At 44.1% G+C, this 24,542-nt stretch overlaps 1 protein-coding gene across 1 annotated transcript in view; it reads left to right on the plus strand.

Moving 5' to 3' along the window:
• The window catches only part of CRB1 (crumbs cell polarity complex component 1), a 214,334-nt gene that overhangs the window by 135,979 nt on the left and 53,813 nt on the right, over window positions 1-24,542 (plus strand). The window contains exon 6 of the mRNA XM_027565772.1: window positions 18,755-19,714. Within this exon, the coding sequence (XP_027421573.1) occupies window positions 18,755-19,714 (960 nt within the window). The remainder of the gene's footprint in view (window positions 1-18,754; window positions 19,715-24,542) is intronic.

The raw sequence follows: 24,542 nt of genomic DNA on the forward strand, positions 1-24,542 counted from the left end.
ACTGCAGCCTACCAGGCTCCTCCGTCCATGGGATTTTCCAGGCAAGAGTACTGGAAGGGGTGCCATTGCTTTCTCCGTGTCACATGTACAGACCCTTTCTGTAGTGGGCAGTGGAAAGGAATGCTGGGCTTGGGGGTGGGGTGGAGGGGATGGTAAATAGAAGCCAGATTGTCGAGGGCCCTGAACGTCAGCTCAGTCATTTCCTCAGCCTCGGACATTACTTGGTGGCCCTGCAGAACCAAATATTAATGAACCTGTGAGAGGACGATTGTCACTCCCAGCGAAAGGAAAGGCACTTCCCGCCATGGCAGACAGAAGGCAAACATCACTGGAAGAGCAGCGTGTAGAGCCCAGCACAGGTCAGGTTTCTGTAATTCCCCATAACCGGGTGTTTGATCACGCGCTTTTGACAAGAAGCGGGGAGAGGGACTCAGCAAGGGCAGCGTCGTCTCTGATGATTTACTGATCGGAGCCAATTAGGAGAGCTCCGGTCGAACTGGATTGAGTTTCTCTGAAATTACTTTTCAAAGTAAAGACAACAGGAGTGAACATGTGCAATGCTCCATTTTCTACTTGGTAATCCATAAAATAACTAAAAATCACTCCCCCCATCCCACCGGGCTTCAAAGTGGGACTTTTGAAGTGCAAAAATCAAGTGCATCATAGGCCTGAAATGCAAAGCTTTTGTGCAGCTATTTCGTCTTCCATTTGAAGATCTCCCCATACTCTTCACACATGGACTGAATCGAATCTTCCTCTGGGCTCAGTATTTTTATCTGAGTGGCTGTACGGTTCTGAACAAATGTCACGTCTAGAGAGTGTGTGTATGTATCTCTTGAATCAAACTTTAGTGCAATAATGAAATAGATCAAAGGAAAATGGATGGTGAAGAAACAGCCCCGTGCTCAATGCTGTACACATACACATCTTAATAAAAAAGATAATCACCAGCGATAACATCCAGCTTTTTTGATGTCACTAAGGTTGGGGGTAAAACATTTGTATGATTCTTGTGGGAAAATATGTTTTCTTTTCACCATTTTGTGTTAAAATATTTCAGAAATATGCTACACTCTTTTGCATTTCTGGGTGGAAAAGGTTGCATGCACTTATGCATTCTATTGATGACTTATGTTATTGGTTTATTGAATGTCATTGTCCTATGGAGTGCAGCCTTAAAATAGATATTGACTTTGCTCCTATTTTTAATATTCCCTGACTGGTTTACTTTCACATATTATTTTATGCCATATCATTGCAGTGTTGTCCTTAGAAGCAAGTTGATTTAGAAGAGAAGGAATAGGCTCATCTCAGGAGTCATGCAGACGGGGGCCCCGGTCGCACCCGCCAGGAGTCACTTCCATCATTTCTGAAATGACAGCAGCAGCACACTCTGTCATTGTGGAAATTGTAAACTATCCACATAGCTGGGACCCTTCACAGTTCTTAGAATCCATCTACTCAAGCTCACTGTCCAGCTCTCAAATATTATTTCTTGATGCTGAAAATATATATGGTACAGTGCTCTTTTCTCTTTCTGGATACCAGGTAATCCAGGTATTGAAAAAAGTAAAGAAGTTTAACCCAGAGAAAAGCAGGTACTGGGCACATCAGAAGGTGTGTGTCTAAAATAATAATTGTGTCTAAAATAATGGCGCTAGTGGTAAAGAACCCACCTGCCAATGCAGGAGACGTAAGAGACACGGGTTTGATCCCTGGGTCGGGTAGACCCCCTGGAGAAGGGCTTGGCAATCTACTCCAGTATTCTTGCCTGGAGAATCCCACAGACAGAGGAGCCTGGTCGGCTATAGTTCATGTGGTCGCAAAGAGTCAGACATGACTGAGCAACTAACACAAAATAATAATAACTGGTGAACAAGGGTCTGAGGATATAGTTAACTTTGCAATCTCTGTTTTTTAAACATAGACACTTTTAGAATATATCTTCATGATTATGTTCTGGCTGGTTGAGATTGCTTCTGGTGACCTCTGGAAAACTGTAATTTAACTATAATCAACATAGAATAAATTATGGATATATATTTTTAAAATCTTAATTGTTCTCTTAAGCAAGTAAAAATGGAGGTAGGAGGTTTTGGCAAGATAAACAGTGTTGGATAAGCCCCCAGTAGAAGCTGGACCTATAGACTCAGAATAACTATCTCACTGATTCTGGTAGAAACCTTCTAAGGAACCTACTACTCTTTCCTTTTAAACATATTCTAAAAACCGTGACAAGGTTATGAAGATGTTAAGTTTATTGTATTCAGCATGCTCTGCTGATGAAATCTCTTCTTATATTATTTACTTAGCAGTGATGCATACAACACATCTTTTACTTCTAAATGATGATAGAATCTCGGGGCTAGAAGATTATAGGGTCACTGGACTCTATAACCCATCTTTTCCTTAATTTTCTGTGTAGCATTCACCCTGCCTGGTGATCCTTTATAAATGTGCACATCTTCAAGGTCAGGAAACTTCCTGTATTTCAAGACAACTGATTCTATGAACCTCAGCATCGATGTCCACGAGATTCTGCATAGTGAGCATAAATACAGCATCCTATGGCACCTTACTGTTGGTGCTACTTTTCCGTGGTAGCACCAAACAAAAAAGACAGTTTTACAGGCTGGACTTCCAGCTCCTTGCAGACCTTCTAATGTTCCCTAGTACCTGCTTTTCTCTGGGTTAAACTTCCCTATTTTTTTCAAGAATTTCTCTAACAACATGGTTTCAAAGAATTGATTTATAGATTTCCTTATGAAGTGTACTTCTTATAGCAATTCCTATTAAAGGATTCAAGGGCTTCCCTAGTGGCTCAGCTGGTAAAGAACACATCTGCAATGCGGGATACCTGGGTTTGATCCCTGAGTTGGGAAGATTCCCTGGAGAAGGGAAAGGCTACCCACTCACCTAGAGCCAGACATCCTGGAATGCAAAGTCAAGTGGGCCTTAGGAAGCATCACTACAAACAAAGCTAGTGGAGGTGATGGAATTCCAGTTGAGCTATTTCATATACTAAAAAATAATGCTTTGAAAGTGCTGCACTTAACATGCCAGCAAATTTGGAAAACTCAGCCATGGCCACAGGACTGGAAAAGGTCAGTTTTCTTTCTAGTCCCAAAGAAAGGCAATGCCGAAGAATGTTCAAACTACTGCACACTTACACTCATCTCACATGCTAGTAAAGTAATGCTCAAAATTCTTCAAGGCTTCAACAGTACATGAACCATGAACTTCCAGATGTTCAAACTGGATTTAGAAAAGACAGAGGAACCAGAGATCAAATTGCCAACAGTCACTGGATCATCGAAAAAGCAAGAGAGTTTCAGAAAAACATCTACTTCTGCTTTATTGACTATGCCAAAACCTTTGACTGTGTGGATCACAACAAACTGTGGAAAATTCTGAAAGAGATGGAAATACCAGACCACCTGACCTGCCTCCTGAGAAATGTGTATGCCAGTTAAGAAGCAACAGTTAGAACTGACATGGAACAACAGACTGGTTCCAAATGAGGAAGGGAGTTCGTCAAGGCTGTATATTGTCACCATGCTTATTTAACTTACATGCAGAGTACATCAGCTGAAATGCCGGGCTGTATGAAGCACAAGCTTGAATCAAGTTTGCCGGGAGAAATATCAATCACCTCAGATATACAGATGACATCACCCTTATGGCAGAAAGTGAAGAACTAAAGAGCCTCTTGATGAAAGTGAAAGAGGAGAGTGAAAAAGTTGGCTTAAAGCTCAACATTCAGAAAACTAAGATCATGGCATCTGTTCCCATCACTTCATGCAAATAGATGGGGAGACAATGGAAACAGGGACAGACTTTATATTCTTGCGCTCCCAAATCACTGCAGATGGTGACTGCAGCCATGAAATTAAAAGACACTTGCTCCTTGGAAGAACAGCTATGACCAACCTAGACAGCATATTAAAAAGCAGAGACATTACTTTGTCAACAAAGGTCCGTCTATGGTTTTTCCAGTAGTCGTGTATGGATGTGAGAGTTGGACTGTGAAGAAAGCTAAGGGCTGAAGAATTGATGCTTTTGAATTGTGGTGTTGGAGAAGACTCTTGAGAGTCCCTTGGACTGCAAGGAGATCCAACCAGTCCATTCTAAAGGAAATCAGTCTTGAATATTCATTGGAAGGACTGATGTTGAAGCTCAAGCTCCAATACTTTGGCCCACTGATGCAAAGAAGTGACTCGTTGGAAAAAACCCTGATGCTGGGAAAGATTGAAGGTGGGAAGAGAAAGGAACCACAGAGGATAAGATGGTCGGGGATGGCATCCCTGACTCGATGGACATGAGTTTGAGCAAGCTCCAGGAGTTGGTGATGGACAGGGAAGCCTGGTGTGCTGCCGTCCACGGGACTGCAAAGAGTTGGACATGACTGAGCGGCTGAACTGAACTGAAAGGATTAAAAGCATTAGAAATCTGGAGTTTCAGAAGGATTATCATTTCCGTTGCCCTAGATAGCATCTTCCACTGTGACAGCCGCAGGACATATCTACAAGACAATATCAGAGGACGGCCGCGTATCTTTTCATGTTAGGAAGGAAAGCCCTTTGCAGAGGCCCCCTAGCAGAGCCTCCTCAGGTTCTGTTGCCTGGGACTAGGTCACGTGCCCATGGCCCAGCTATCAAGGAGGATGTGAGAGTCTGTCATCGGCATCCATTATGGTGGAGGTGTGCTCTGGCCGTAAGGAAGGGGGCGAGACGTGCAGGGGAAACAACTGTTGGGTTGGCCCGTCATTTCTGGTTCAGAGGAGTCCTTATCCTGAACAAGTTCACGTTGCCTGCAGATTTGGTCAGCGTGCCTTCTACATTTTAGTTCTAGTCATTTATATTCAAGTTTACTTATACATTACACACACACACAAATTATTGAAGTTCTTTTGAAATATTACTATGCCCCAAGCATTTATAGTTCTCATTTTGCTCACACAGAAATAACTGCTTAATAGGCTTTATTATGTCCACTTCATACATTAGTGTTAGCTTAAAAAATAGCTACTCGCCTGAGTTCCCCTGAGCTCCCTGCTTCCTGAGTTCCCCTGAGCTCCCCTGCGTGCATGCGTGTGCATGCTCAGTCGCGTTCAACTCTTTTGCGACCCCGTGGCCTGCAGCCCACCAGGCTCCTCTGTCCACGGGATTCTCCAGGCAACAATGCTGGAGCAGGTTGCCATTTCTTCTCCAGGGGATCTTCCTGAGTCACAGATCAGACCCGTCACTGTGTCTCCTGCATTGGCAGGTGAGTCTTTACCACGGCGCCACCTGGGAAGCCTGCCGAGTTCTCATAGCCTAGAAAATATCAAAGTTGGCTTTTGAAAATCAGTTTTCAAGGCTCCTACTCTTTGTTTATTCTATTTCATTATTCTGGCTCCCTGATGGTCGCTAGAAACTTCTCTCTGAGCTGATCCATTGGTCAGAACTCTGAACATGTTGCTTCTCCCCTGCACCGCACCCTCTCCTCTAGCCCCCACGGGCTGACTTGGTCCTATGGTCCCCGAGACCCCCATCTGCCCAGCCTTCCCCAGGGCTGTAAACCTGGGTAACCCATGTTCCCTCCCGTGAAGCAGAGCCAAGGCTCCTTTTGCTCACATCCTATTTCCAGCACCTGTTAAAAGGATGAGTGAATAATGAGTGATGTTCATTCATCCAGCACAGTTAAAAGGGTGAAGAAATAATCAGTGAGTGGAGGAACATACTATTGCAATGACTTTTTCCTTATCACCTGGTTTCCATCACAGCCTCTCTGACTCAGATCCACGGCAGACTTTTAAAAAATAACTTTTTAAATTTGTTTTTGGCTTTGCCGGGTCTTCGCGGCTCTGCAGGCTTTTCTCTGGCTGTGGCAAGGGGTGGGGCTACCCTCTGGTGGCGTGTGGGCTTCTCATCACAGCGGCTTCTCTGTTGCGGAGAGCAGACTCCAGGCGCGAGGCCTCGGGGGTGGCGGCTCCCGGGCTCTGGAGCACAGGCTCAGTAGTTGTGGCACGCGGACTTTGTCGCTCCGTGGCACGTGGGAACCTCCCAGAGCAGGCATTGAAGCCCTGTCTCCTGCACTGACGAGTCACCGGAGAAGCCCCCTGGCAGATGTTGAGGCTTATATACTGACCCATGAGAAGGCACTGATCCTGCCTCATGACACAGCTACCACCCTTCTCAGGTAATATTTTCATCTTTTCAAGCCTTCTAAGAGACCAGACCTCAGCCTACAGAAATTGCTCCAGTGGTAAGGATTTCAGGCCCCGAGGCAGTTCGGTGCCGCTTGGTGAGGTCTCTGCCTGTTTTGCCCGAGTGAAACCTCTGCAGATCCTCAGGTCTGTTAAAAAAGAGCAAAACAAAACCGTCAAGCACCAGCTCCTCAAGTATGTCCCAAACACCTCACCTATTCAAATTGTCCTATTGCACAGCATCAAATGCCATTATGTTTAAGACGAACAGAGCATAGTCATTTTTTTTTTTTCCCAGAGAAGTGGAATTGAAGCCTGGGAGCATCACACAAATAACTGGCCACAATCTGTGGATGAAAACCCCCGCTGTCTCCTTAGTTTCTCTTTGCCACTGCCCTACATGGACATTCAATAGATTCAAAGCTGCCATAAATTTCCTAACTGCGGTTCGAAAGCAAAATAGGGGAAAAATGAAAACAGAAACCATTTTCATTGTTGTGAAGAAAAAATAAAATCGATCTCTAATGGTCCATGATAGAAGTTACCAAAAATTCCAGTCTGTCTGTCAAGCCCCGCAAACGCCTCCTTCTGGGATAGAGGTGGCCGTGTTCCTGTTAACATTTGCTCTTGGGACTTAGAAGGGGGAGGCGTCAGGACTAAGGAGAGACTAAGGCTGTAACAAGTCTGCTTGGTAAGCAGCACAAATGGGTCTTACACTAAGCCCCACTGATCCGGCACCCAGACCAAGTCCCGCAGCCTCTGCCTGAAGGAAGAAGGTGACACACTTTTGGAAAATGGTAGAAAAGCATCAGAAACTGGTCCTGTCAACCTAGTAGGTGTTTGGATGGATATCCCCTTTTCTACAGGAAAATGTTTGGAGCCAGGACCCAAGGTTTTCACATTTTAATGGCAATGCTCATAGGTAACTCATGCTTTTCTTAATACTTGTATAGGTGATTGGTACCATTGTTACAGTGTTCAAGATGGTTATTTAGCAACTGGTGTTGATGCTATATTAGAGATGACTATCAACTGAAAATGATGAGTTTTGAGTAACAGAAAGTCATGAGTACAGGCAATGTTTAGGCAACGAGTCCTTGGACTTTAATTTTTTCTTGATTTCTATTTATTAAAATAAAGAAAACACCTGAGTCATTTAAAATAAAGAAAGATGAAACTTACTTGTATATAAGTTTTTGTAGAAATAATTTTCTATTAGATATTTCATTAGCTATGATTTTCTAAGTGGGAATATAGCAAAGGGTCATTTAACAGTTCATGATATTTATATTAAACATAAAGTCTATGTCCTTTTTATCCATGAATATAATTTATTCTTATGTAAATATGGGATGGAGAAGGCAATGGCACTCCACTCCAGTACTCTTGCCTGGAAAATCCCATGGATGGAGGAGCCTGGTGGGCTGCAGTCCATGGGGTCGCTAAGAGTCCAGCACGACTGAGCGACTTCACTTTCACTTTTCACTTTCATGCATTGGAGAAGGAAATGGCAACCCACTCCAGTGTTCTTGCCTGGAGAATCCCAGGGACAGAGGAGCCTAGTGGGCTGCCCTCTATGGGGTCGCACAGAGTCGGACACGACTGAGGCGACTTAGCAGCAGCAGCAGCAGGAAATATGGGGTTTTCCAGATAATATGAATTTTCCCTATCTTGATTATTTTTTAAATACAATCTTATCATAGAATCAGATCTTCAAATAAAAGAATTTTAGAAAAATAAAAGGAAGTGACCTTTTTGAATTAAATGAATAGACTTCATATAAACAACATAACAGCTTTAAGCAATCCACCTCGTTCTATAAATAGAAGGACCTAAATAACCAACTCATTGTCAACTAAAATACCCATTAAGAAGACTGAATGACACAGATAATCCCACAAATATTCCTTAATCCTTTTATCTTGATTGACAGCAGACTTTCTTTGCCAAGCTAGTCAAATAGCCAAGAAAAGAAGCTTCAGTCTCTCTTCCCATTTTAATTTTCTAAGTTCGTGAAATAAATATATCTAACCTTATTTTATGTTGGAGATGTCAATAGAATAGATTTTAAGCAAAGTGAAAGCATAAATTACCTTTCTACTTTTAATATCTAATTCTTCTTACTTTCTTCAGACTATTGACCTAAATATTGACCTTTCTTCAGACCTATTGACCTAGACTAGACTCTCTTTTTTCCCCATGATGGTAGTAAAATCTAAAACTAGTTTTTTTTTTTTTTTAATATCATCTACTTTATTATCTTTTAATATATTTTATATAATAGTACATTTTATATGTTCTGTTGCAGCAGAGTGCAAGTATCATACATTGTGAAATTTGAAAAAAAATCATGTCACATTCTACTCTTTTTTCTTTACTATTTTATTAACAGTATTTCTTGTTTATATTTAAAGGAAACACATACTAATAATCAAGTGATTGGTAGTTATTTTGTGAAAGATTAAATCTATAAATTTTAGGAGTTGCAAGATAAAATGCAGTAAGCAACCGTAAAGAAATATCACTCTCTGTACTTATTTGCTGACCAAAGATAAATGAAAGGAGACCGTAATGATGAAGAAGTAAGTGTCTGATTCCAGGCCCTCCTAACCTTAGGTGTGGATGATCCTCACAGCTGCCTCGCATCTTCCTGTCTCTGGTTTCTTCCCATTTCATCTGGTACAGATCCCGTGGGATGGGTCCTTAGGCGAAAGCAGCTCTGCCTTCCATTCAACAACTACCAGCTTAATCCCCATTGCCTTCCAAAAATTAATTAATTAATTGAAACAAAACGCCCTCAATGCCAGACCTTCTCCAATCTGGCTACATTTAATCTTTCTAACTTGCTTTTCCTGCATAAATCCTCCATGCCAACTAGATTGCCAAGCGCACTGTCACCTCTAAATGTCTAATGGTTTTCCAGGGAACAGTTTTTGTTGATTTAGCTAAGTGTGCATGTGTCTTTGCCAATCTGATCCATACTTGAAAACCTGTCTTAAATTCTACCTGCAAAATCTTCCCAATCCAGCCCATCCTGAAGATCGCTGTCTCTCCAGAGCAGCCATTGTTCATACGATTCACTTAGAACCCATTATACCCTGTTTAGAGTTCTCTCTAATGTTGTCTTAATATATACTTTCATTTAATTTTTCACACAGTTGTCTTATTTTTCCATTAAACTAGTGAGGATGGGGGTCAGTTTTTATTCCATGTTATCCACAGTGTTTTTTATATGCAGTAGATATGTAATCAATATTTATTGATTTATTTGATTTAAAATTTTTAGTTTACACAACTAAAGATTTACAACAATCTCTCATTCAATGCTTTTTCCTTAAAACCTGGCTTGTTGGTCAGTCACTCAGTCGTGTTCAACTCTTTCCGACCCTGTGGACTACAGCACCCCAGGCTTCCCTGACCTTCACTGTCTCCTGGAGTTTGCTTAAATTTATGTTCATTGAGTCGATGATGCTATCCAACCTTCTCATCCTCTGTCATCCCCCCTTCTCCTCCTGCCCTCAAGCTTCCTCAGCATCTGGGTCTTTTCCAATGAGTTGGCTCTTTGCATCAGGTGGCCAAAGTATTGGAGCTTCAATTTCAGCATTAGTCCTTCCAATGAATATTCAGGGTTGATTTCCTTTAGGACTGACAGGTTTGATCTCCTTGCAGTCCAAGGGACTCTCAAGAATCTTTTCCAACACCACAATTCAAAAGCATCAATTCTTTGGTGTTCAGTCTTCTTTATGGTCCAACTCTCACATCTGCACATGACTCCTGGGAAAACCATAGCTTTGACTATATGGACCTTTGTTAGTAAAGTGATGTCTCTGCTTTTTAATACCCTGTCTAGGTTTGTCATAGCTTTTTTCCCAAGGAGGAAGTATCTTTTAATTTAATGGCTGCAGTCACCATCTACAGTGACTTTGGAACCCAAGAAAATAAAGTCTGTCTTGGCTCAGTTCAGTTCAGTCGTTCAGTCGTGTCCAACTCTTTGTGACCCCATGAATCGCAGCACACCAGGCCTCCCTGTCCATCACCAACTCCCGGAGTTCACTCAAACTCACGTCCATCAAGTCAGTGATGCCATCCAGCCATCTTATCCTCTGTCGTCCCCTTCTCCTCCTGCCCCCAATCCCTCCCAGCATCAGAGTCTTTGCCAATGAGTCAACTCTTTGCATGAGGTGGCCAAAGTACTGGAGTTTCAGCTTCAGCATCATTCCTTCCAAAGAAATCCCAGGGCTGATCTCCTTCAGAATGGACTGGTTGGATCTCCCTGCAGTCCAAGGGACTCTCAAGAGTCTTCTCCAACACCACAGTTCAAAAGCATCAATTCTTCGGCGCTCAGCTTTCTTCACAGTCCAACTCTCACATCCATACATGACCCCTGGAAAAACCATAGCCTTGACTAGACGGACCTTTGTTGGCAAAGTAATGTCTCTGCTTTTGAATATGCTATCTAGGTTTGTCATAACTTTCCTTCCAAGGAGTAAGTGTCTTTTAATTTCAGGGCTGCAGTCACCATCTGCAGTGATTCTGGAGCCCCCGCAAAATAAAGTCTGACACTGTTTCCACTGTTTCCCCATCTATTTGCCATGAAGTGATGGAACCAGATGCCATGATCTTCGTTTTCTGAATGTTGAGCTTTAAGCCAACTTTTTCACTCTCCACTTTCACTTTCATCAAGAGGCTTTTGAGTTCCTCTTCACTGTCTGCCATAGGGTGGTGTCATCTGCATATCTGAGGTTATTGGTATTTCTTCCAGCAAACTTGATTCCAGCTTGTGCTTCTTCCAGCCCAGCGTTTCTTGTGATGTACTCTGCATATAAGTTAAATAAACAGGGTGACAATATACAGCCTTGATGAACTCCTTTTCCTATTTGGAACCAGTCTGTTGTTGCATGTCCAGTTCTAACTGTTGCTTCCTGACCTGCATATAGATTTCTTAAGAGGCAATTCAGGTGGTCTGGTGTTTCCATCTCTTTCAGAATTTTCCACAGTTTATTGTGATCCACACAGTCAAAGGCTTTGGCATAGTCAATAAAGCGGAAATAGATGTTTTTCTGGAACTCTCTTGCTTTTTCCATGATCCAGTGGATGTTGGCAATTTGATCTCTGGTTCCTCTGCCTTTTCTAAAATCAGCTTGAACATCTGGAAGTTCACAGTTCACATATTGCTGAAGCCTGGCTTGGAGAATTTTGAGCATTACTTTAGTAGCATGTGAGATGAGTGCAATTGTGCAGTAGCTAAATCTTCTCAAGTGTCCCCCTAGTTTGATCCTCACTTATTATCCATAAATTCTTTGAGAACCTGCTATACGCAATGCATTTTCTGTATTTGCATAAATACGAGTTTTCTTATTCTGTCATGCCCTAAGCATATTGAGGCCTGGCCTGTGTCCTCTGTCTCTCACAATCCTCTGTGAGGCTCAGAATAGGTATCTTATACATTTAAGAAAATGGTAAATTAAAACTTCAACTAAGGGGTCAAAAAAGACTTCCCAGGTGTCACTAGTGGTAAAGCACCCATCTGCCAATGCAGGAGACATAAGAGACTTGGGTTTGATCCCTGGGTTGGGAAGATCCCCTGGAGGAGGGCATGGAAGCCCACTCCAGTGTTCTTGTCTGAAGAATCCCATGGATGGAGGAGCCTGCTGGGCTACAGTCTATAGCCTTGCAAAGAGCAGGACACAACTTAGCAGCCTGTCGCTCCTCAGAGTAGGAGTGACTTAGCCCAGCACATCACAACGGGTCAAAATACGGTTGCTTCAGGAACCAGCGTGAGTTTTGAGAGACTATAGTACAGAATGTCAAAATCAAGACAGATGACAGACTTAGGCTCATTTCAAAGTTCTATGAAAGCTCCCAGGAGGCAGCCTGAAGGAGCGAGTTTGTGCAGAGATTTCTCTGGAGAAACTGGCTGCTATGCCAAGCTGGAGCCCAGCCCTCACATGCCAGGCTGGGGGTTACATTCTCACTACAACCCGCCAGAGTGGCTCCAAGGAGACTGCAGTCTCACATAATTTGTGGGAAGAGCAGGAGCGGCAACTTAGCCTAGATTCTCCACCTACCTGAGGAACCTAGAGGCGAAAGGGCGTGCCTGGGGCCGCAGGAGAAGGAGAGGAGGCCGAGGGGGATGCTGCTGGGCTGGGCTGGGCAGCGACCTGCTTCCCCTCCACTTGTGAAGCACAGCCCATGGACCTGGGGTTCTTGGGGAATCACGGGATGGGTGGCAGCCAGTGGCCAGTGTGAAACGGCTCCTGGTCCCTCTTAGAAGTTTCAGGAATGACAACGGACAGACCGAGTTGGTGAAGTGGAGCAAACCTCAGGAAATCCATGGGGAAGGGGCTGGTGGAGGGGCAACTTGAGAGCAAGGCCTGCTGGCAGCTCTCTGGGGTCTTCACTGGAGCAACGGAGACCAAGGACCCAGAAAAGAGCCCCCAGAATAAGTCCCCCTGAAGCACCCGCCAGTCTCAGGGAGCGTGGAGCATCCACCACCAGCACCCGCAGGGAATACCTTCTGAACCCTTCTGACACTCAGGCAGAAGTCTAGAAGGGTAGGGGGGCAGAGTGGAGGGAAAAAGAAGGGGGAGCTCCTTAAGTCATTTCCAAGGCAGCCTGAAGTCCACCTGGCAGAGAAAGAAGATTCAATTCTGAAATGTACTAAAACTTGATGGTTCTTATGACTATTTAGCATCGGTGTTTAAAATATGCCCTTAAGACTATTATTACTCAAGGCTCTGCAGAAAAGACTTGAAGTCTGCTGGAGATTTCATCCAAGCTTTTACCCCCTACTCCATTAAACATGTTGAAAAGCACAATGGGTGGGGACAAGGTGTTTCACTGATTATAACTCATGAGTTGTTCAGTATTCCTCTTAATTAAATGCTTGCAGATTAATTTTTTCTGTGCTTAAAATCCTATGAAAATCAAATCTAAGTAAAATATCTTCTAACAAAGTTTTAGAAGAACTTGTTGTAAGTTCAATTAGATGAAACTTGCATTAGAACTCTCCTTTAGAATATAGCCTGTAATTCCTATGTCAGCTCTCTATTACCTATAAGGATGATTATTTTTTGATTGTTCAGTCACCAAGTTATGATTGACTCTTTGTGACCCCATGGACTGCAGCATGCCAGGATTCCTTGTCCTTCACTATCTCCAAGAGTTTGTCCAAGATTTTGTCCATCAAATCGATGATGCCATCCAACCATCTCATCCTCTGCCACCCCCTTCTCCTGCCCTCAATCTTTCCCCGCATCAGGGTCCTTTCCAGTGAGCCAGCTCTTTGCATCAGGTGGCCAAAGTATTAGAGCTTCAGCTTCAGCATCAGTCCTTCCAATGAATATTCAGGGTTAATTTCCTTTAGGGTTGGCCTCTTTGATCTCCTTGCTATTGAAAGACTCTCGAGTCTTCTCCAGCATCGCAATACAAAAGCATCAGTTCTTCAGTGTTCTGCTTTCTTTCTGGTCCAGCTCTGACATCCATACATGACTACTGGAAAGACCATGGCCTTGACTATCATGGACCTTTGTTGGCAAAGTGATGTCTTTGTATTTTAATATGCTGTCTAGGCTTGTCATAGTTTTCCTGCCAAGAAGCAATCGCCTTGATTTCATGGCTGTAGTCACCATCTGCAGGGATTTTAGAGCCCAAGAAGAGGAAATCTAGGATGATTCATTATTATAAAGAACAAATCCATTTGATTTCATTTTACTTTGTCTACTCATCCAGTTTCTTTTATAACACATACCTGCTCAGCCCTGTGCAGGGACTGTTGGAGACTCTAAGATTGTGATATGCTCCCTCTTTTCATGGAGCTTGAAGTACTTTTGGATTAACAAACTTGTATGAAAGCAATCCAAGTAGAGTGAGATGTAAGTACAGTAGGGTTCAGTCGAGAGTCTAAACATATGGTGCTTCAGGTAAATTTACCTGAAAATAGACACAAAAAGAGCACTTTGGGCTTTGGATTAGATCAGTATAAGTTCAATATGAACATTTTAGTCAGCTTACAATGGTCATCATTAATCAATTCATTAAAAAATTAATTTCTAAGCGCCAGGCAGGCATCGTGCTGTGGTTTAGACACGCACTGTCGAATAAAACAGTTTCCCTTCTCTCATGAGGAGTGAGACTCCAGCCTAACATGCTGTCCCAGTAAATCTCTCATTACGGAGAGTTGTACAATTTGTCAGTCACTCCATATGCCTACACTTTCTAAGTAATTTCTCTCAATGATGATAGTGCTACTTGATTTTGGCATGAGAGAATAATTCCTTTTGTTACTATGTTTTAATTACAGCCAACACTTATGGAGTAGTTATTTATATATCAAGCAATGTTATGAGCATCCGATGTGTCTTAACTCAATCTTTAAAAAGCCCTGTGCTGCAGGTCTGGTATTCCCATCTCTTTCAGAATTTTCCACAGTTTATTGTGATCCACACAGTCAAAGGCTTTGGCATAGTCAATAAAGCAGAAATACATGTTTTTCTGGAACTCTCTTGCTTTTTCCATGATCCAGTGGATGTTGGCAATTTGATCTCTGGTTCTTCTGCCTTTTCTAAAACCAGCTTGAACATCAGGAAGTTCACGGTTCACATATTGCTGAAGCCTGGCTTGGAGAATTTTGAGCTTTATTTTACTAGCTTGTGAGATGAGTGCAATTGTGCAGTAGTTTGAGCATTCTTTGGCATTGCCTTTCTTTGGGATTGGAATGAAAACTGACCTTTTCCAGTCCTATGGCCACTGCTGAGTTTTCCAAATTTGCTGGCATATTGAGTGCAGCACTTTCACAGCATCATCTTTCAGGATTTGGAATAGCTCAACTGGAATTCCATCACCTCCACTAGCTTTGTTCGTAGTGATGCTTTCTAAGGCCCACTTGACTTCACATTCCAGGATGTCTGGCTCTAGGTCAGTGATCACACCATTGTGATTATCTGGGGCGTGAAGATCTTCTTTGTATACTTCTTCTGTATATTCTTGCCATCTCTTAATATCTTCTCCTTCTGTTAGGTCCATACCATTTCTGTCCTTTATTGAGCCCATCTTTGCATGAAATGTTCCCTTGGTATCTCTAATTTTCTTGAAGAGATCTCTAGTCTTTCCCATTCTGTTGTTTTCCTCTATTTCTTTGCATTGATCGCTGAAGAAGGCTTTCTTATCTCTTCTTGCTGTTCTTTGGAACTCTGCATTCAGATGCTTATATCTTTCCTTTGCTCCTTTGCTTTTCACTTCTCTTCTTTTCACAGCTATTTGTAAGGCCTCCCCAGACAGCCATTTTGCTTTTCTGCATTTCTTTTCCATGGGGATGGTCTTGATCCCTGTCTCCTGTACAATGTCACGAACCTCATTCCATAGTTCATCAGGCACTCGATCTATCAGATCTAGTCCCTTAAATCTATTTCTCACTTCCACTGTATAATCATAAGGGATTTGATTTAGGTCATACCTGTATGGTCTATTGGTTTTCCCTACTTTCTTCAATTTAAGTCTGAATTTGACAATAAGGAGTTCATGATCTGAGCCACAGTCAGCTCCTGGTCTTCTGCTGACTGTATAGAGCTTCTCCATCTTTGGCTGCAAAGAATATAATCAATCTGATTTCGGTGTTGACCATCTGATGATGTCCATGTATAGAGTCTTCTCTTGTGTTGTTGGAAGTGGGTGTTTGTTATGACCAGTGCATTTTCTTGGCAAAACTCTATTAGTCTTTGCCCTGCTTCATTCTGTATTCCAAGGCCAAATTTGCCTGTTACTCCAGGTGTTTCTTGACTTCCTACTTTGGCATTCCAGTCCCCTATAATGAAAAGGACATCTTTTTTGGGTATTAGTTCTAAAAGGTCTTGTAGGTCTTCATAGAACCGTTCAACTTCAGCTTCTTCAGCGTTACTGGTTGGGGCATAGACTTGGATTACCGTGATGTTGAATGGTTTGCCTTGGAAACGAACAGAGATCATTCTGTCATTTTTGAGATTGCATCCAAGTACTGCATTTCAGACTCTTTTGTTGACCATGATGGCCACTCCATTTCTTCTGAGGGATTCCTGCCCACAGTAGTAGATACAATGGTCATCTGAGTTAAATTCACCCATTCCAGTCCATTTCAGTTCACTGATTCCTAGAATGTCAACATTCACTCTTGCCATCTCTTGTTTGACCGCTTCCAATTTGCCTTGATTCATGGACATGACATTTCAGGTTCCTATGCAATATTGCTCTTTACAGCATCGGACCTTGCTTCTATCACCAGTCACATCCACAGCTGGGTATTGTTTTTGCTTTGGCTCCATCCCTTCATTCTTTCTGGAGTTATTTCTCCACTGATCTCCAGTAGCATATTGGGCACCTACTGACCTGGGGAGTTCCTCTTTCAGTATCCTATCATTTTGCCTTTTCGTACTGTTCATGAAATTTGTATGCAGGTTAGGAAGCAACAGTTAGAACTGGACATGGAACAACAGACTGGTTCCAAATAGGAAAAGGAGTACGTCAAGGCTGTATATTGTCACCCTGCTTATTTAACTTATATGCAGAGTACATCATGAGAAACACTGGACTGGAAGAAACACAAGCTGGAATCAAGATTGCCGGAAGAAATATCAATAACCTCAGATATGCAGATGACACCACCCTCATGGCAGAAAGTGAAGAGGAACTCAAAAGCCTCTTGATGAAAGTGAAAGTGGAGAGTGAAAAAGTTGGCTTAAAGCTCAACATTCAGAAAACGAAGATCATGGCATCTGGTTCCATCACTTCATGGCAAATAGATGGGGAAACAGTGGAACCAGTGTCAGACTTTATTTTGGGGGGGCTCCAAAATCACTGCAGATGGTGACTGCAGCCCTGAAATTAAAAGACACTTACTCCTTGGAAGGAAAGTTATGACCAACCTAGATAGCATATTCAAAAGCAGAGATATTACTTTGCCAACAAAGGTCCTTCTAGTCAAGGCTATGGTTTTTCCAGGGGTCATGTATGGATGTGAGAGTTGGACTGTGAAGAAAGCTGAGCGCCGAAGAATTGATGCTTTTGAACTGTGGTGTTGGAGAAGACTCTTGAGAGTCCCTTGCCTGCAGGGAGATCCAACCAGTCTATTCTGAAGGAGATCAGCCCTGGGATTTCTTTGGAAGGAATGATGCTGAAGCTGAAACTCCAGTACTTTGGCCACCTCATGCGAAGAGTTGACTCATTGGCAAAGACTCTGATGCTGGGAGGGATTGGGGGCAGGAGGAGAAGGGGACGACAGAGGATAAGATGGCTGGATGGCATCACTGACTTGATGGACGTGAGTTTGAGTGAACTCCGGGAGTTGGTGATGGACAGGGAGGCCTGGTGTGCTGCGATTCATGGGGTTGCAAAGAGTCGGACACGACTGAGCAACTGAACTGAACTGAACTATGCTGCAGGTACTATTATTAACCCTGTTTTGTAGGTCAGAAGACCTAGACACAAAAAGTAAATGTAACCTGCTCACTACCTTAGCTGGACCTTTCAGTAAGTACAGACGCACAATGTGGGTCACGGTGTTGGCAAAACTGTGTAAGTGCTACACACATGTAAGTTTCTGTTAGCAGCATTTGTGCATTTGAACTTCTGTAAAAAGCTGCAACCATCACTCTCACAAAGTGTTATGTTTCTTTTTGTTACTTGGATTAAATGAATTCTAATAGAATTCATTTAATGAGTTCTCTAATTAGGTATCAAAATTTTTTTTGACTTGAGAGTCAGGAAGAAGAGTAAAAGAAGTGAAGAAGCTAGAAGCCAGGGCTTGTTGTTGGATAGTTTTCACAGTTTATGTTAGAATCCTGGTGAGCAGGAGAGGGGATCCTCTATTCTCCTCAGAAGCCTCTGCAGAGAGAGGAGTCTGCACTGTCTGTTGGTCTAGGGATTATGTTCTTGTTCTTTAGTTGCTGAGTCGTGTCCAGCTCTTTGCGAGCCTGTGGATTGTAGCTGGCTAGGCTCCTCTGTCCATGGGATTTCCCAGGCAACAATACTGGAGTGGGTTGCCATGCACTCCTCCAGGGCACCTTCCTGACCCAGGGATCAAACTCGCATCTCCTGCATTGGCAGGCAGATTCTTTACCATCTGAGCCACCGGGGAAGCTGCTAGGGATTATGGGGAGTTGCCAAAAATGGAGAAGGCAGATTGCTGTTCCCAAGTAGAACAGAGTGAAATTAGCAGCCCATGGCGGCATAAACCATATCTGGGAATTAAGTCCCCAAACAAATAGTTTGTGTCTAGATTTGATCCCAATAGCAGTCTCTCTCTCTAAAAAAAATTCAGTGTCACATATGTGTCTGTCGGTGATAATTTGAGTCAGCCACTCTACACGGCAAGGAGCCGATTTCTAGAGGAAGAATTCCAGGCTTGCTGTGACGGCACTTCCACGCAACTCACAGGCAGAATGATCATACCCTCGATCATGATTCACACTTCTCTCTGTTACAGCCCTAAAAGTGAGCCTGTCTGCCCCTCCGCAAGATTCCACATGAGGATGATGTGAGGTGTCTGTGTTCGATCTGACTGTATGTAACTCAGGTCTGTTCTCTGTCCTTGAACAGGAGTCCACTGTGAAGAGGACGTGGATGAGTGCTCGTCCAGCCCTTGCCGCAATGGGGGCACTTGTGAGAACTCGCCTGAGGGTTACACTTGCCACTGCCCATTTGATCCCCATTCTGGAGTCTTCTTTGGAGGCAGGGACTGCTCTGATATTCTCCTGGGCTGTGCTGATCATCCGTGTCTAAACAACGGGACGTGCGTCCCCCACGTCCACGACGGCCAGCACGGATTCGACTGCCTGTGCCCCCCTGGCTACACCGGGTCACGGTGTGGAACCGTCACCACGCTGTCCTTTTTGGGCAGTGGCTTCCTGTGGGTCTCAAGTGGCTCAGCTCTGGCCCAGGACTCAGGCTGTACCGTAGCCCTCAGGTTCCAGACCGTCCAGCCGGCGGCCCTGCTGCTCTTCCGGGGTGACCGGGACGTGTTTGTGATGCTGGAGGTGCTGGCTGGCTTTGTCCACTTGACCGTTCAAGTCAGCGATCAGCCGAAGGTGGTCCTGCTCATCCCCCACGACACCAGCGATGGAGGGTGGCATGCGGTGGAGGCGACGTTTGCAGAGGCTGTGACCCTGGCCCTGCGCGACGACTCTTGCATGGGGACATGCGTTGCTAGGGCTCCTTCTCCATTTGAAAGTGATGGGTCATCAGCGTGTGCTCTCCAGAACTCCTTTTTGGGGGGTTTGCCAGAAGGAAGAGCCCACAGTGGTGATGCTCTGCTTAACGTCTATAGGATACCATCCGCACCTTCGCTCGTAGGCTGCCTCCAAGACGTGCACCTGGACTCGAATGCCATCACCGCAGAGAACGTCTTATCTGACCAGTCTCTGAACGTCAAGGCAGGCTGCGCCCGAAAGGACTGGTGTGAGAGCCAGCCTTGTCGCAACAGAGGACGCTGCCTCAACCTGTGGCTCGGTCACCGGTGTGAGTGCTACAGGCCCTACCGCGGCCGCAGCTGTCATGGAGGTGAGGGGGCTGGGGGCTGGGTGGGCCGGGGGCTTAATGGCCAGGCTGCTGCTGGCGGTGATGACCCCAAAGGACGCTGTTGCTGGCTGCCCGCCGACGGGAAACAGAAGAGGCTGGGGATGTGCACTAGTTCCGTCTCAGTGAATGCGTCCCATGCCAGGGTTTCAGCCACGCAGAGAAGCGAAAACTAAGCCCACAGCTCCCATCCAAGCCGGTTTCCTTCTTGGTGTTTACAAAATGCTGCTACAATCTTACCATTTGTGGTGTATCAGAAATTCATTGTATATTTTACTTGAAAGGGAAGCAGTCTTTTTGAAGAATAGGCCATGAAACTAGTCAATACCAAGTCCTAGCTCAATGGCTCGTGCGTATAGCTCAGTGGCTCGTGCGTAGTAGGAGTTTCTTTCCTAAGAAACAGTTACTTTCTTGCCCCCCTTTCTATGCCGTTCACACTTGCTCCAAAATCGTGCCTCAGTTTAGCACTTTTATAAACCACCAATTTTATTCAAAGGTGTATTTTTAAGAGTTGCATTGGAGAAAACAGGTATTCTACTTACGTGTCCAAGAAAGAAAATATTTTTAAAAAGTAACAACATGGAAACTGGGTAGATGCCATAAACTAATTGATGTAATTTCTCCAGCAGATGAGTTTGAAATGCACTTCAAAGGCCTTACTTCCGACATCGTTCCAAAGATCGCTGTTGATAGTGATCAATATATACCTGTTTCTTTTTATTATGATTCTTTTGCACTGAAAATGTCGGAAAGGTAATTGCAACAGACTGCTTTGAAGTGAGCTGTAATTCACCCCAAGATTTGAGAGTTATTTGAAAAGGGACGACATCTGGTAAATAGTCTTCTGTGCTTTATATGAAGTGAAATTGAAACCAGCCTTGGTCTATACCCTACTCCATGTATGAAGGGCTGAGAATTATTAGACACTATTCATGGGTCTCCCCCTGACCACAATATTCATTACAAATCACGGACCTGCTTGACAATGAGGTCTGGCATCTACTAGCTCTAAGTAATATTTTAAATGGAATGGCAAGTTGTTTTGAGATTTTTTTTAAAGGAGAAAGGGAGAAATTATACTGCAGCAATGTTCAGTTTTTGAAGAAAAATCTAATTGACCCAAGGCAATATTTTTCCTACATATACAAAATAACAAACAGATGCTGAGTCATTTTGACCAGCTTCCAAGTGCAGTGACCCACGAGGTTACTACTGACTGCAGTGATGCTAACTGTCCTGGTAAATAGATTCAAGAGATGCCCGTCTCGTGGGTTCTGGTTTGCTTTATTTTTTTCCAACTTGGAAAACTCACAGTCTTGAAACCCAGTTCCTGAGTTGGGTACCTGTCCCCTGTCTTCCTCCAAGTTCCTTCTCCCCTACCCTGCTGCCCCGACCCCTTCACTATTTGAAACTGGTTAATCCTCATGAAAAAGCTTCAGAAGATGTCTCCTTAGGGAGTAAATTCTGTAAAGTCTTCTCTTTCTGAAATTCTTGGTATAAGTTTAAGAAAAGTTATATTTCGGATATCACCTCTTAGTCATAAATCCAAAGCATCCTTGTGTGCTTTCTGCCGCTCAGTCGTGTCTCACTCTTTGCGACCCCATGGACTGTAGCCCGCAAGGCTCTTCTGTCCATGGGATTCTCTAGGCAAGAACACCAGAGTGGGTTGCCATGCCCTCCTCTAGGGGACCTTCCCGACCCAGGGATCAAACCCGCATCTCTTAAGTCTCCTACATTGGAAGGCAGATTCTTCACTACTAGTGCAACCTGGGAAGCCCCAAAATGCCCTGTATTTGCTGTCATCTTTGAGGAATGTCTGCTGGGGAGTTTATCCCATCACAGAAGATGCTTGCAAGCTATATGGGGCAACCTGGAACCTTTCTGTCATTGTGCACAGACGTTCAGGAGCGGGGAGATGTGCTAAAAAGTACAAGGGGAACTTCACCCAGGTCTTGATCCCAGCTCAGTGTTTCCCAAACATGGTACCCATTGCAAGGAACAGACAGACTGGAGGGAGAATTTAGCTGGCTGAATACACAGGGAAGACAGAGGGGCTTCCTGTATTGTAAAGCTGATCATTTAAAAATAATCAAGTGTCTCACAATAAGAAGAGTTCAGAGAAAATTTTCTCAAAACTTGTCTGCAAGTGTCTACGCTTAGACACTTAGAAGCATAGACATGATTCCTTTGGCATCATTTTTTAATGCTCCTTATCAGTGTTATCTTGTCATCCTGGCTGTGTCCAGGAACGGGGAGCTTCCAAGATACTGTTCAGTATAACGTGTCACTGATCTCATTCCTTCTAGAGGATGTTTCATTAACAGAGGCAATTGACATATGTTTTATCTTCAGTTATACACCTAAACTTTGAGACTCTTACCCTCTTGGAATTAGAGCTTCTTAGGCATAGGATGTCCTTCACTCCATGACTGAGTTTCTTACAGCTGTGCATGCCAAGGTAGTGGCCCAGAATTCTGCTTATACACCGCCAGGTGTGAGAACCCTTTCATCCTCCATCTTCCCAGAAATCCCCTAAAAGTTGTTTCTTGGTCCTGAAATAATGTAGGATGACCTCCCCTTCCATTCATTGGCTGCACTGTAACTCTTGAAGCCAATGACAATCTTGCTTACATGTGTTCTCCATGAGAACTCAAATATTTGGAGACAAGTCTTGTACTGTCGAGGCCATCATGCCTATCATGCTGAACACACCCAGGTTCTTCCAATGCTTTCCTCAGGGGCTTGTTTTTCAGCCCCTCCATCGGCTGCTTGCTTGCTTGGGAATAAATGTGCTTATCTGGCTCCTAGATGAGTCGGAGAATGCAGAGTGCCATGGAACTGTGACCTTCTCATTCTGGAGAACGTTCTTCTATTCTGCAGCCTAAGACCACATTGACCTTTGGGCAGCCGCATTCTGTGATAGGCTCACTTTGAGCTGTTCTCACTGATGGTGTTGCAGAGTTCTGCTTCTTCCACCCTAAACCAGTGAAGGGCGTTTAGACCCAAGTGGCTTTTATTTATTCTCAATACATTTCTCCTTGTTGCAGTCCATCAATTATTAAGACTTGAAGTTACTTTTCAGCCGTATTTGTCACCCCTCTCCAGGACACGTCAACAACACATACGAGAATCATTCTTCCCGTGTCCCCAGACGAGTCACGTGTGGCGTCAGGTGCTTCTAAAATCATGTACTGAATCACGTGCTCTGACTATGTGCTTGTGACTTCTGAAGAGAACAGGACTGCTGAAGAGTCAAGCTTCTGAGAGAAAGCAACCGCTCTGTGTTCTGTGCTTTTAATCTGGATCCACAAAGTGATGCCGTAGGCGTCCCAGGATGACCAGCGGGGACCACCCCTGAGCTGAGCAATTCTGTGCATTTTCTCAAACCTCGGGAACTTCAAGAGCCAGCTTTCCTTATTAAACATTTTATCTCACATGAAAGCGCTGCTGTGTGTTCAGAGATGTTAGCCTCTTCAAACGGACTGTTACATCTAACGGCGCGCTTTGAAAGCCACCTGTAGCTCGCTGGAGCGGGTGGTCTCCAAATGCAGATTCCAGCTGTAATGATCCTGTAAGAAATCGAGATGAAATTTTGAAAATGAAGCCTTTTATGCAGGAGGTCTTCAAACACAGTGGTTGCTGGAGCAAGTTTCACTGTAGTTCAGCTAAACTAAAATACGTCTCACCTTTGTTCAAGCTTTAATGGAACCATATGACATCATTTAAATGTGGTAGAATATGCCATTTTTCTGGTAGGATGGGGATGTGAAGACTTGAAGATGGCAATATCTTTAAGGTGATGCCCTTGTCTAGTGCATCAGTGATTTCCAGGTTGCCAAATTCAGCAGTCAATTTTCAGTCCTCACCTGCCTTGACTGCTCAGCAACCATTACCACAGTTCAATACCCCCTCTTCCTGAAAGGCTTCCCTGGTGGCTCAGCTAGTAAAGAATCCACCTGCAATGCAGGAGACCCCCAGTTCAACTCCTGTTATAGGGAGATTGGCTGGAGAAGGGATAGGCTACCCACTCCAGTATTCTTGGGCTTCCCTGGTGGCTCAGCTGAGAAAGAATCCACCTGCAATGTGGGAGACCTGGGTTCAATCCCTGGGTTAGAAAGATCCCCTGGAGATTGGAAAGGCTACCCACTCTAGTATTCTGGCCTAGAGAATTCCTGGACTGTATAGTCCATGGGGTCGCAAAGAGCCAGACATGACTGAGTGGCTTTCACTTTCGCTTTACTTTTCTTTTACTTTCCTCCTGAAAACCCTTCCTTCCCTAGGCTTGGGGGTATCACTCTCTGGGTTTTCTTTCTATCTTATTAATTTATCCAGAGAAGGCAATGGCACCCCACTCCAGTACTCTTGCCTGGAAAATCCCATGGATGGAGGACTCTGGGAGGCTGCAGTCCATGGGGTCACTAAGAGTCGGACATGACTGAGCGATTTCACTTTAACTTTTCACTTTCATGCATTGGAGAAGGAAATGGCAACCCACTCCAGTGTTCTTGCCTGGAGAATCCCAGGGACGGGGGAGCCTGGTGGGCTGCCGTCTATGGGGTCGCACGGAGTTGGACACGACTGAAGTGACTTAGCAGCAGTAGCAGCAGTATTCATTTATCGTCTCCTTTACGTCCACATGTCTGATGCTTAAGGGCTCAGTTCTTGGACCTCTTCTCTCTCTAGATTCATGTTCTTGGTGATCACATCTAGTCTCATGGCTTTAAAAGCCATGTGTACACTGGAAAATCCAAAATTACTATGGCTCGCACCAAATGTCTTCCCTGAACCTCTGTATCTAACTGCTGACTAGACA

This window comes from Bos indicus x Bos taurus, chromosome 16 (assembly GCF_003369695.1).
Source record: "Bos indicus x Bos taurus breed Angus x Brahman F1 hybrid chromosome 16, Bos_hybrid_MaternalHap_v2.0, whole genome shotgun sequence".
Lineage (NCBI taxonomy): Eukaryota > Metazoa > Chordata > Mammalia > Artiodactyla > Bovidae > Bos > Bos indicus x Bos taurus.